At 45.6% G+C, this 14,286-nt stretch overlaps 1 protein-coding gene across 1 annotated transcript in view; it reads right to left on the reverse strand.

Moving 5' to 3' along the window:
* Positions 1-468: 468 nt before the first annotated feature.
* Positions 469-14,286, reverse strand: part of EHHADH (enoyl-CoA hydratase and 3-hydroxyacyl CoA dehydrogenase) — a 318,280-nt gene continuing 304,462 nt past the window's right edge. The window contains exon 8 of the mRNA XM_069615744.1: positions 469-2,301. Within this exon, the coding sequence (XP_069471845.1) occupies positions 1,028-2,301 (1,274 nt within the window). The 3' untranslated portion in view covers positions 469-1,027. The remainder of the gene's footprint in view (positions 2,302-14,286) is intronic.

The raw sequence follows: 14,286 nt of genomic DNA on the forward strand, positions 1-14,286 counted from the left end.
GAGTGGGGTCAAATGACATCACCTCCTGTGATGTCATCGGAAGTCAAGGGTCATTTGATTTCACTTCTGCTACCCCTGGCATTTGGTGAAATAGCTGTGAGACCTCCCTGCTAGGGCGGCTGTTGGCCAAGTCCAGGCTGTGTTTCAGGAACACAGGCAGATCTGAATGCGACCCAACAGCACCATGTGCCATTGCTTTCCTAACGCCAGCTGCTTACTGCGCCTAATGCAAATTATGCTTTTATCATTTGGTGGTTATGAAACCTGCATATTTTCTATTTCCATCTAAGATGGGTGCCCTCAGGTCAGGTACAGGGAGTTGTAATATACACAATATAAACAGCACTTCTGACAACTTTCAAACTGGCATCTGCTAACAGAATAAGCAAAGATAAAGTTATTTCAAAGGAAATGGCGTCAGCCATATTTTCTTGAAACTCAAATCATTTCACACTTAAGTGTTGGGGATATCTTTTAAAAACTAAGTTTAATTACAGTTTGTATCCCATCGGGTTTACAGCAAGCTAACACACCCAAAGACATTTGTGAAAAAACACCTACATACTGATGCAGAATGACGTCATCGATGCACCCTTCTAAATGTAGCTTATTCAGAAAGAGCAAGATTGCGCTGGATGTAGAACAACTGCATTCCATTAGTGTTTAAGAAGAGATAAGCTATTTAAACTTCTACCCAACTCCATCAATCAAAGACAACAAAAACAAGTCTGCCAAAATAGATCTCTTCTATTGTAAAGACAAGAAATTGCAGATAATTAAACACTTCAAATGAGAAATGACAGATCATTTACATTGAAATACATGGTATTTAATGTTCAATAATTATGTGACTCATTTGTTTTAGAGGGTCTGACAGAATGAAATCAATACTGTGCAGGGACACCCTCCCCTAGACTGTAAATCATTTTGGGTAAATAACCAGATATGCTCTCCTTACTCTGTACACTAGGATTGGGAGGATGACTTTCAGAGGAAGGTAACATGCAGGTCTGCAGAATCCGTGGACTCACAGCTTGCTGCTCTGATGATGCCCAAGCTGTGACCGCCATTCTTTCAATGGAGGGCTTCCTTGCGTCACTAGCTTCTTCAATAAAGCACTTGGCTTCAGGCTCGGGACGTCACGGTTGCTTTCATAGTAGGTTTCCAGCGTAGTGAGCACTCTGGGTAGCCCAACCATCGAAGCATAGAACATGGGGCCGCCCATATGCTTGGGCCAGCCATAGCCATGAGTGTAAATAACGTCAATATCTTCAGGGCCTGAAGCTATTCCATCCTCTAACACCTTGAAGCCCTCATTGATGAGAGGGTATAGGCACCATTCCAGAATTTCATCATGTCTCACAACGTTTTGTCTAATCTTGTGGGCCTTTCGGTAGTCCTCTAAAAAGCTCTGAAGCCAAGGATCAGCTACTGCAGTCCTACCCCCTGCTCTCTCATACTGGTACCACCCTTGGCCAGTCTTCTGTCCTAACCGTCCTTTCTCACAGAGAATATCAGGTAGAGGGCTGTACCTTTTGCCTTCGCGTTGACAAGCAGGTACTCCAGGGGATAATTTTGGTCCGGTCAAACCACGTTCCATGCGCGACCTCCAACCAACATCAAGACCTGCAAGATCAGACATTCTGAAGGGACCCATAGCAAAGCCAAATTCTTCAAGTACTTGGTCAACCTCATTTGGAGTGTATCCATCCTCCAAGAGGAAAACAGCCTGTTCAACGTACGGTCCCATGAGCCTATTCCCTACGAAGAGCGGGCAATTACCAACAACTACTGCTATTTTGCCTAAGACTTTGGAAAGGTTCATGACTGTGGAAATGGTAGTGGGAGAGGAATGATAGCCACGAACAACTTCTAAAAGTCTCATAATATTAGCTGGGGAGAAAAAGTGTGTGCCGATGACAAGATGGGGCCTGTCTGTGACAGAAGCAATTTCATCAATATTTAATCCTGAGGTATTAGTGCATAAGAAGGTTTCTGGCTTGCACATTTTTGACAATCGCTGGAATATCTCTTTTTTCAATGCCATGTTCTCATATACGGCTTCAATGACCAAATCTGCATTTCCCAGCTCATTAAAGTCCAACGTGAATTTAACAAAGCCGAAATGTGGTGCATTCAAGGCATGTCCAAGTTGCTGCTTTTTCTGAGTCTCCCGCTCCATAATGGACATCACAGCTTTGCTGCCCATCTCCAGCTGCTTCTTGTCTTGTTCCAAAGCTATCACTTGAATACCAGCTCTCGCCAGACTTACAGCAATTCCTCGGCCCATGGTACCCAGGCCTATGGAAGAGAAAGAACATGGTTTGAAGTACAGACATTGAATTAGGAAATCATTTTATGATTTGAATTTATAAATGAGAATACTGATTTTCTTTTAAAAAAAACACCACAGTGAGAGATGCTTGATTTGGAAATTATCTACAAACATATTCATGAAAAGGTGCTGTCTCCTAAAATGGATTATCTTTCTAACAGTTTATCTCCATGTATCCACAGTGTGAGGTTAACACCCTCTGCTGAAAGCACACCAGAACCCAATCTACAAAAGATGATGTACCAAGCATCCCCTATGCCTTTACAAGAACATGCTACAAATATGCCCTTGCACCACTGAAAGGCAACAGCATTGAACCTGAATTGCACACACATTGACTGGCCAAAGAGTTGCCACTCCAAAGCCTGATCAAACTGTTTTAGCGTCTTGATGAAACTATGTACTGGCTGCGGAGGCAGAAAGAGGTCACACCGACAGACGGATCCCCTTTCCAATTGAACATCATGTAAAGGTCATCATTGGCGCCCTGCAATATAAGAGATACTCTCTGGGACTCAAGGATGCGCATTTGAAAAAACAGATGATTGTGCCCCAAAGTTCACCTACCAAACTAGCCCCAGATCATGGGTTTCAGTTGACTGCATGCTTCAATATGTGGTAGAACAAAGACCCTACCTGTGCAATATCTTGTGTTCATAGGCAGACGCTCTCAACACACTGAAGGAGAACCATACACAAATAGGCTTTCATCTGGAAGCCCAATTACAAAAGCATAGTCCACCTAATATATAAATAGGCCTTGTCATAGCATAATGCTGTTTTAGGGACTTCAGTGTGACCAGGTCCTTTGATTGCCTTGTGTCAAAAGCACTTTGCCAGCACTGGTCAAACAAGCTGTACGTTGTGAGGTGCAAACTACCTATAAAATTGGTATTTAGGCCCTAATGATGAATTGTGGGTACCAACTGTGCATTATGGCAGCACCAGCAGTTCGCCAGTCTCTGTCCGCTTCCCGGCACCATAGCCAGAATTCCAACTTGCCAAATGCTGTACTCTGTGGTAGTCCCTTGGTTTTGCTTTCTGGGGCCGTCCCTCCCTCCCCACCCCCTTCCCACTGCACTCCACTTTTTGGCTACCCTACTCTGTTTTCATCCTCCTCAACTCTGTCCCCACAAACATATATATGTACCTTATCTGGGCGCTACTTGGCCCACCATCACCCCATATCGTCCTCCTGTGCCCCGCACCTTCTCTAGGCCCCGCTCGAGCCGCTGCATGCCTTCCTCCGCCACAGAGTTCTCGTGGCATTTCCTCGCGGCCAGTGTGCAGTATCCGTGCATCGTTCTGTGGTTCCAGACGCTAAAATGATTATCTGTGACTAAAACTGCATTACCCACTATTCTCGTTCCTACCGAACACATCACTTCCTTGGATCATTGGCAGCCATGTCTGCGCGGATGGGAAATATATCAGGAAGAAAACAGGAGTGAAAGAGGGAAAGCACAGACAAAGTGGAGAAAGAAGAGGCACTCAGGAAGAAACGAAAACATGAGTTGGACGCTCTGCCCCCACTCCAAGCCAATCGATCTGAAAGAGTTGTGAAAAAGTACATTGCCTGATGGTCATGACAGTGGCAATCGCATATCACCAGGAAATGACAGTATCCCTTGGAGTTAGTCTACCCTCATCAACCTTAGGAGTTGTAACAGCCCTGCCCTGTGCCAAAGTAGAACCAAGACCATGCAAAACATGACCTTTAAGGCAGCAGGGTGCAGAGCTGCTTGGAAAGGGAAAATAATACTGTTCCTTTAAGCTAGTGAGACATCAGAAAGAACACTTACTGTAAGAAATCCGAAGCCAACCTCAAGTAAATGCAGTTATGTAGCCAGGCTTTCGTTCAGTTTCATAACAAAGGAAGAAGCCTTCCCTGAGATGAGCGTTCCCACAATATATTTTCTACAGTGTTCTTTTGCACGTGCAGTCTTCCTTTTGCACATGAAATGTCACTTGAGTCATTATTTCGTCATCTGTTTCCATAAGGTCTATGCATTCTCTTCTCCGATTATCCTTCTCAGAAATTCCTGCCCGCTTTCTGTGGGACGCCCAGCAGACTGGAAAGGCAGAGTGGCAGGTTGGGGGAGAGCCATGCCCGAACAACGTTAGCAGACCACAGATTGTAAGTTTAAACTCAGCTAAATGGCAAAAAGGGGAGGGAATGGACAGGTTTTGCTTGATGTTTGTGTTTGAGTTTTGGTTTGGTGAGGAGCAGTGTTGTTTAACATTTGTTCTTGCCAAGGGAACATTTGGCCTTCGGACGATCAGTTTGGGCAGTTAGCTTAGACGACTGACTGAAAGGTACGGATGACAAAAGGTATGTAAATATCAGATTTCCTTTGGGTTAAGCATTTTAGCTTGGGTCATGGATGATGGTTTTCCTGTGTATAAGGCTTAGCAGACAAAGCTCGCTTGTATCACGGGAGATGCTCTCCTGGTTTAGTCCAGCAGAGACGTTTTATCTACAAGGCATTTCTATAGGTATAGGACCAGGTTAATTATTGCTTTTCTCTGTTGGGTAGAAAGGAAAGCACCCGCGAATATGTTATTTATGTTCTGACAGGTCTGTCATTGAGTTCGGGGGTGTATAGGTGGACATTTTGGAAGGACAGGCATCAGTGATTTCTTCCTCATTGTAGAGGTGGCGTCATCAGTGAGGTTGTTGTGTAGGACTTAAGGTGCAGAGCTTTTAGGTGGATGAAGGCTAGAATCGAGTTTTGAAACAGTGGTCACTCCTTTGGGGCAGAGCGTGGAAAGCACATGAGCAGAGTTGTCAGTTGAGCCTTTGGGCTGGAGAGCTGCAGAAGGGTGGTGCCTAGAGCACACCTGTAGTATTTTTGTTGTTGTTTTTGAAACTGGTTTATTTGCTTTTTTTTTAAAACCATAAACAAAATGCTATTATAACATCTCATTATCTAATGCTTATGAAGTGAAAGTAAACAGAAAAAGAAAATAAAGGGGGGGTGGGGGGATGAGAGAAACCATACATATAAAGTAAACAATTTAGCAAAGAGAATTGACAACCACCAAATGACAAGGACTGCAATGAATGAACTATATAATTAAAATATCCACAAAAATATATATTAAAATAAATGCAGACTTATCTTAAGTTTGAGTGGTCTCTCGTCTAATTCATTTTCTAAGATAGTCTTTTCAACCCATATTTTGAAAACCGCTCTAAAGTTGATCAAACAACTTTCCTCTTTTTTGCAAGTTCAACATAACTCTTTCAATATTGCAGATTGAGTACATTTTGACATCCACATGTCTTTTGTTGGTGCCTGAGTCGATTTCCAGCTGCGAAGGATTAACGTTTTTGCTGTCAGCGATGCCTTCAAAATCCAAGATGCTTGATGATATGACAGATCTTCCAGATCTCTATCTTCTTCCAGAATCATTGTTTCAAAACTAAATTCTCTATCACAGTTCAGCACCTTGTTCAGCACTTCTGTGATCCCAGTTCAAAAAGAGCTTAGTCTGTGACATTCCAAGAGCATATGCTCAAGAGCACTTCTCAAATGACTACATTCCCAGCATGCAACAGTTGGATTCAGCCCATGGCTATATAAGCGATCTGGAATCCAAAAGACTATTTAAAATGTTGACTTGTCTATTTCGCTCACCAACGTTCATAGACATCTTTGGGTTATTTTAGCATAGCGCTTCCATCGCTGAGGTGTCCTCTCTTCCTCCAGACATAACAACCATGATTGCAACAGTCGGTCATTTCTTTTTGAAGAAGCATGTAGTAAAGGATATACCTTTGAAGCCATATGATCTTAACCTCCTAAGATTTCATCAAGGTCTAAGGTTCTTCCAGGTTCACAGTAGATCAGTGTTTCCTGTATTATCCAGATTGACAACCTCTAATGTGAGATTTTGCCTTTAATCCTTGAAAAGATAGCCATAAAGTTTTTTCAAAATGTTTCCCTATTGTCTTAATCCCTACCATAAACCAATCAGGACAGAATACAGTTTTATTCTCGATTTTGATCACAGGATTAAACCAAATTGATGAAGAGCCCATCAGTCCTGGTGACATATTGAGGGAGGAGGCTATTCCATGCCAGATTAATCTCAAGAAGTCAGTCAATGTAGACCTTGTGCCCCATCCTTTGCTTGTTGTGGAAAGAAGAGCTGATGGATGTAACGGGTTAGCCAAATCAGTCTCAGCGACAGCCCATTCAACTAATTCCTCTCCAATGAACGGTAGGAAGTGTCTTGCTGATGGCATGTTTCAAAATTAGGGATACTCAAACCTCCTTTTCTATTTTGGAATTGCTACTTCCAGCGCTTCAATCTTGGCTTTTTGTACTCCCAGAGCAATGATTGTATCATAGAGTCAAGCTCTTTTAACCAAGACTGAACTGGCAGTGGAATCATGCTCATGACATACATTATTTTTGGAGCCGCTGTCATCTTTTTTGCATTTACCCTTCCTCCCATTGACAAGTCTAAGGAGTCCCACCGTTGCAAATCTGTGGCCAATTTATCCACTGACATTGTCAAGTTAACTTTATGATATCATCCAGGTCTTTTGTAATCCATGTGCCCAAATATTTCATTTTCTCTGTGCATCAGTTGAAACCCAGGTTTTTCAGCAAAGAACTATTACATAAATCCAAGCATGGCAAGGCTTTTGACTTAGACCAATTAACTCTGAATTCTTCAATAATCTTCATTAAAACAGGAACAGATGTTGATAAATGTTGTACTACAAGTAGGTCATCTGCGTAAAGCCAATGTTTTTGTGTAATTCTGTTAAAATTAACCCCTTTACTCCTCTCCTCGGATCTAATAGCCACTGCCAGCGGTTCCAAGGAGATCACAAAATGTCTGCAAGACAATGGATAACCTTGTCGTGTTCCACGATGTAATTCGAATTTGGATGAGATCTTACCATTAGTTGTCACCTCTGCAGATGGGCTAGAGTAGAGCAATTTCACCCAACTCATGAATTAGTCTTGAAGATCTTACTTGATCAAAAGCCTTTTCTGTATCTAAAGACTGGGCCACCGATTCCATTCCTTGTTTTTTTGATTCTGATATTGTTAATAAGAGTTTCCTCATGTTTGTAACTCAGATTCTTCCTTTTATAAACCCAGCCATATGTGGGTGAATTAACTTTGTTAGTACATTCTCTATCCGATATGGCAGGATCTTTGAAAGGATTTTGCAATCTGAATTAATCAGACTGATCGGTCTGTAGCTGCCTAGATTTAGAAGGGGTTTTCCAGGCTTCATAATTAATTAGATTGTTGCATGTCTAAGTGTGGGAGCTAGTCTGCCTTTGTTCCTACAATGCCTAAATGTGTCTTTAAGTAAACTGAAAACTTCTAAGGGCATTTCTCTATAAAACTCAGCAGGCAAACCATCCGGTCCTGGACACTTCCCTACATTCAATCCAAACACAGTTCTTCTTATCTCATCCATCGTTATCTCTCTTTCCAATTCCAAATGTTCCTCCACAGATAAGCGTTCCAGCAACTGACTCGGCAGATACTTGTCTATCTGTATAGAATGAGAGATTTGTGTCTCTAGGTATAGATTTTCAAAGTATTCCCTAAAGACATCATTAATTTCCTCAGGATTATATGACACACAACATCCCGGTCTTTCATTCGCTCCAATCGCTCTTTCATCCACTCTCACACGCAAACGATGAACTAGTAATCAACCACACTTCTCTCCACTCTCGTAATAATGACATCGTACCCTAAAAAGAGCACATTCAGCTTTTTCACTAAGGTTTTTGTTTAAATCATATTTCATTTCAAGAAGCATTTGTCTTTTTCCAACATCTGTTGAACTCAAAACATCTTTTTCTAAATCTTTCACCATTATGCTTAGTGTTAACAGCTCTTTATCTTTCATTTGAATCCCTGATAATCTCATGAGCACACCTCTCATCACACATTTAAAACCTTCCAATATCATGTCAAGATCCACCTCATCATTCAAATTATGCATGAGATAGTCCAGTGCTTCTTTAACCAAAGACTCCCTCAAGATATCATCCTTCAGGATTGCAGCATTCATTCTCCAAGCTCGCGTTCTGTCCATAGCACAATTTAAAGCTCAACACAACTTAATGGGAGCATGATCCGAGATTATTATACTTTCAATACTACATTTCTTAAACTTTTCCATCATCTTTCCAGAAGTCAAAATATGATCTATCATAGAGTAATTGTCATGTGCCTCTGAATGAAAAGTGTATTCCTGTCTGTGGGGTGTTCCAGTCTCCAAACATCTGATAAACCAAAGTCTTTAATGAGCAGGCCCAACATATCCCTGTCTTTCTTTTTGCCATCTCTAAGCCTCAGGCTACTCCTATCCATAACAGGGTCATGGGTAACATTGCAATCGCCTCCTAAAACAATATTCTCCCCCTTCATGTCAAGCAAATGTCTACCAACTTTACTGAAGAAGGGACCACTGTTCATAATTGTGTTTATGTTTATGTTTATACATTCGTAGTGCATGCCCGGTACCCTTGGGCTTAAGGGCGCAAGCATGGAAAACATGCAGGACGCGCACAAGACATATCAACAAACTATAAGAAACTAGTGTGTTATCTGCTGGTGTTAAGCAATAAACAGAGGAGTCTAACAGAATAGCAGTGTCTTCAGTTTGTTCTTAAAGACTTCTGTAGAGTCCGTACTTCTAATGTCTGGGGGCAAGGAATTGCAGGCTGCTGGTGCTGCAAAATTAAATGTGCCGTTACGGATTTTTGCTAGCTTGCACCGCGGATTATTGAGAAAATTTGTGTTGTTGGATCTTAATGATCTACTGGTTTGTTTTATTTCAATGACTTCCATTAAATAGAGTGGCATTTGGCTTTTCAAGCATTTGTGAGTGATGAGGCTCTTCCTAAAGCACACTCTTGCATGTATAGGCAGCCAATGCAGGCTCCGTCTAGCATCTGATATCTGCTCTCTATGGCCCAGACTCTTCACCACTCTCACCGCTCCATTTTGAATAACCTGGAGACGGTGAAGGTCAGATTGCGCAATGCCAATCAGGAGGCTACAACCATAATCCAGTTTGGAACCGATAATGGCTCTAGCTAAAGTCTCTGCATTCTTCTCTGTTATAAATGGGCGTAGGTGCCGTAAGAGCTTAAAGGGATGGTCTAGTAAAAATTTTTATTTAAAAAATAGATAGGCCACATAAAAAAAAATATACTAGCATCCTCCGTTTTAAAACTTCCTATGTAAAATTTTGAGCTATTCAAGCTTAAAATTCGAAAAAGCAAGCACAGGGGCGCCGCCATTTTGTGAAATGGAGGCCCTCCTGTGCTGGCTTTTGCTTTTGCGGCACTAATGAAGGAAAAGCCAGCCAGCTGTAGTAAACAAAGTCTACCGCTGGGTGGCTTTCCCTTCATTAGTGCCGGGACTCGGAGGACGCGGACCGGAGACCAGAGCAGGAAAGCTGCAGCTGAATCTCGGTAAGTGCTATTTATTTTTTTTACAAAAAATAAGCACTAGCTGTGTTTTTTTTTTCTAAGTTTTCCAGGCTGGAGGAGCCCGGAAAACTTAGAAATAAAACCGCAGCTTTAAAAACGTTGTATTTATGTTTGCGGTCCCTTTTGAAGCGACCGCAAACATAAATACAACGTTATTGTGTTGGAAAACGCTACGGTTTTAAAACCGCAGCGTTTTCCAACACAACCGCGTTGTGTCTGCCTGAATCTGCTTTACCATTTGGGGCTCTCGGGCTCCCCGGGAGCCCGAGAGCCCCAAATGGAAAAGCAGATTCAGGCAGACACAACGCGGCATTGCGGAAAACAACCGCGTTGTCTGCCTGAATCTGCTTTTCCATTTGGGGCTCTCGGGCTCCACAGGGAGCCCGAGAGCCCCAAATGGGAAAGCAGATTTAGGCAGACAACGCAGCATTTCCCATTTGGGGATCTCGGGCTCCCCACGGGGAGCCCGAGATCCCCAAATGGGAAATCAGCTGCAGGTAGAAACACTACGCGGCATGTAAACATAACCGCGTGTGTTTCTGCCTGCTGTGGCTTTCACTTTGGGTCTCCGGTGCTCCCCTGGGAGCACCGGAGACCCAAAGTGATAGCCACAGCAGGCAGAAACACACGCGGTTGTGTTGGAAAACGCTGCGGTTTTAAAACCGCAGCGTTTTCCAACATAATAACATTGTATTTATGTTTGCGGTCGCTTCAAAAGCGACCGCAAACATAAATACAACGTTTTTAAAGCTGCGGTTTTATTTCTAAGTTTTCCGGGCTCCTCCAGCCCGGAAAACTTAGAAAAAAAAACGCAGCTAGTGCTTATTTTTTGTAAAAAAAATAAATAGCACTTACCGAGATTCAGCTGCAGCTTTCCTGCTCTGGTCTCCGGTCCGCGTCCTCCGAGTCCCGGCACTAATGAAGGGAAAGCCACCCAGAGGTAGACTTTGTTTACTACAGCTGGCTGGCTTTTCCTTCATTAGTGCCGCAAAAGCAAAAGCCAGCACAGGAGGGCCTCCATTTCACAAAATGGCGGCGCCCCTGTGCTTGCTTTTTCGAATTTTGAGCTTGAATAGCTCAAAATTTTACATAGGAAGTTTTAAAACGGAGGATGCTAGTATATTTGTTTTTGTGGCCTATCTATTTTTTAAATAAAAGTTTTTACTAGACCATCCCTTTAATAAAATATGAGGATGAAACAAGACTATTATCTATACTAAAACGGTTGTATGAAGGGCCAAGCCTAGCCAGCCTATTGTCAGTCACGACCATCAGAAGCTCTGTTTTTTTTAGCAATTTAAAGCCATGTCATTTATGACCATCCATCTATTAATAGCTTGATATATGTTATTGATATTTTTTTTGCCTTCCTTATATGATCCTGAAATGGAGATGACACATTATGTGTCATCTGCATAGTTGACAAAGAATATCCCTTCCTGTTCCAACATGTGAAAGAAAGAAATCATATAGATGTTATAAAAACAAGGGGATACACACGCACCTTGTGGAAGGAACAAGTTACTTACCTGTAACTGTTGTTCTCTAGCATGGGTCTGGCATGGATTCACATGCTCATGAATATTCCCCGTCGTCAGGCTGGGAATCCTCGGTAAAGAAAAAACCAGTATCAGTTTCGTTTCTGATCTGTCTTTCGTAGTAATAACCAATCACTGGTCTCTGCGTCATACTGACCACAGCCAATGACTGCCCTCTACCTAAGCACCGCCTCTGGCAGCCATCTTCAGATTTGGAAGCACGTGAAGTGGCAGTATGACCAAGTGAAGAGCCGCAGAGGGGTAGGCGGGAGGGTTCGCATGTGAATCCATGCCAGACCCATGCTGGAGAACAACAGTTACAGGTAAGTAACTTGTTCCTTCTCCAGCATGGGGTCTGGCATGGATTCACATGCTCATGAATAAAGAATACATAGCAGTACACACATGCACAACCACGGGAGGTGGCAAAGGCTCAACATTAAGCATCACATCAACTCAACATTAAGCATCTTACCTCCTCACCAGGCTCACCTCAGGCGAACAGGTTGCGCAGCACTGCTTGGCCGTTCCTGGACTCCTCCCTGGAATCCCGGTCGACGCAGTAGAATTTCGTGAAGGTGTGCGTCGACCTCCACGTAGCAGCCCTGCATATGTCCAGCAGGGGCACACCAGATAGGAACGCCGTGGTAGCTGCGATCGCTCTGGTGGAATGGGCTCTCGGACGGCCAGGCAGCGGTCGGTTTGCCAACCGGTGACAGCACATGATACAGCCGGAGAGCCATCTGGAGATGGAAGCCTTCGAGAGAGCCTTCCCCTGATTGACAGGTCCAAAGTTCACAAAGAGTTGTGACGTCTTCCGAAAACCCTTCGTGCGGTCCACGTAGAACTTCAGCGCTCTAGCTACATCCAGCGAGCGCAAAGTCCTCTCAGCCGGCGACGAAGGCGACGGGAAGAACACAGGTAACACCAAGGGTTCGTTGAGATGGAAGTCCGACGGTACCTTGGGCATGAAGGAGGGGTGCGTCCTGAGCACTACCCTCGTGTCGTGGAAAATCAAGTACGGGGCCTTGCAGGAAAGGGCCTGGATCTCTCCCACTCGTCGTGCGGAGGTGATGACCACAAGAAAAGCTGTTTTCCACGATAGAAACTTCAACGGGGCCGAGTGCAGAGGCTCGAACGGAGGTCCCATGAGCTTGGTCAGCACCACGTTGAGCTCCCACGCCGGGGCCGGAGCCTTCACCGGCGGGAACGATCTGAACAGTCCCTTCATGAACTCTTTCACCAGACGATGAGACCACAAGGACGCCCGCCCCGTGGTTCTGGTGTATCGGGAGATCGCAGCAAGATGAATCTTGATGGACGCGTGTGCCAGACCAGCTTTGGCCAGCGTCAGCAGGTACGGCAGTACTTGGGGAGCCGTAATCCGTAGAGGGTTAATCTTCTGTGCGTGGCACCAGACAGAGAACCTCTTCCATTTGTGTCCGTAGCATTTAAGAGTCGAGGACGCCCTGGCCTTTGCAAGAACCTCTCTGCAATCGGCCGGTATGTCGTATCCTCCAAACTCTAGCGCTGCAGGAGCCAGGCCTGCAAGTTCAGCGACTTCGGGTCGTGGTGGAGGATGGCGCCTCCTTCCCTGGAGAGTAGATCCGCGTCCGCCGGCAGCTTGATCGGCGGGGACGCTGACAAGTCCAGAAGGTCCGGGAACCATATCTGCCTCGGCCACGCAGGTGCGACGAGGATCATCCTGCACCGTGACCTCTTGAGCTGGTTGACGAGCCGGATTAGCAGAGGCAAGGGAGGGAACGCGTAGAGGAACAGGCCCTCCCAGGGGAACGAGAAAGCATCGCCCATGCTCCTCGTCTGGGGAAACCTGCTGGCGAACCTCCGGCACTTGGTGTTCGTCGCCGTCGCGAACAGGTCGATCTGGGGTGTGCCCCACCGTCGGAAGAGGCGATCCACCAGATCCTGCCGTAGTTCCCACTCGTGGCACGAGCGCAGCTCCCTGCTGAGTGAGTCGGCGATGGTGTTTTTTATCCCTGCCAGATGAAACGGCACCAGAAAAATCCCTTGGGCGACGGTCCAATGCCACAGGTCCTGCGCCTCCTTGGACAGCGCTGGGGACCTGGTTCCGCCCTGTTTCCTGATGTAAAACATGGTGGTGGTGTTGTCGGTGAAGATCCTCACCACCTTGCCCTTGAGGGACGGAAGGAAGGACCTGAGGGCCCAAAACACTGCACGGAGCTCCAGGACGTTGATATGCAGGGACTTCTCCGTCGGGAGCCAGAGTCCCCTTGCGTGCAGATTTTCGGTGTGCGCTCCCCACCCTTCCAGGGAGGCATCCGTGGTCACAGTCTCCTGGTGGGCTGGGGTCTGGAAGTCCATGCCCGCCGTCAGATGCGCGCGGGTGCCCCACCACCGTATCGCTCGTCGGAAACTCTCGTCGAGCTTGATCCTTTCCTCGAAGCTGCCCGTCGTCTGGATCCAGCGCGCATCCAGGAATTCTTGCAACGGGCGCATCCGGAGCCTGCACATGGGAATGAGGTAGATGCAGGAAGACATCATCCCGAGGAGGGACTTGATGGACCTCACTTTGGCCGCGTCGGCCACCAACATCCGTTGCACCTTGCCCAAGATGGTCCTGGTCCTTTCCTCCGACGGGGAGGCCAGAAGGGACACTGTGTCGAGCCTCGCTCCCAGAAACAGTGCGACTTGCGCGGGCACCAGGTGGGATTTGGCGTAGTTCACGGAGAATCCCAGGTCCGTGAGGAGTTGGACGGTCCTTGCCGTGTGGACCACGGCGAGCTCCCTCGTCTTGCCGCGGATGAGCCAGTCGTCCAGGTAGGGGTAGACGTGAATCCCCTCGCGGCGCAGCTGCGCCGCCACCGGTGCGAGGCACTTGGTGAATACCCTGGGTGCCGACCGTAGTCCGAAGGGAAGGGCTTTGAACTGGTAATGACGTCCTTGGA

This window comes from Ambystoma mexicanum, chromosome 9, assembly GCF_040938575.1.
Source record: "Ambystoma mexicanum isolate Mex_15411 chromosome 9, UKY_AmexF1_1, whole genome shotgun sequence".
Taxonomy (NCBI): Eukaryota; Metazoa; Chordata; class Amphibia; order Caudata; family Ambystomatidae; genus Ambystoma; species Ambystoma mexicanum.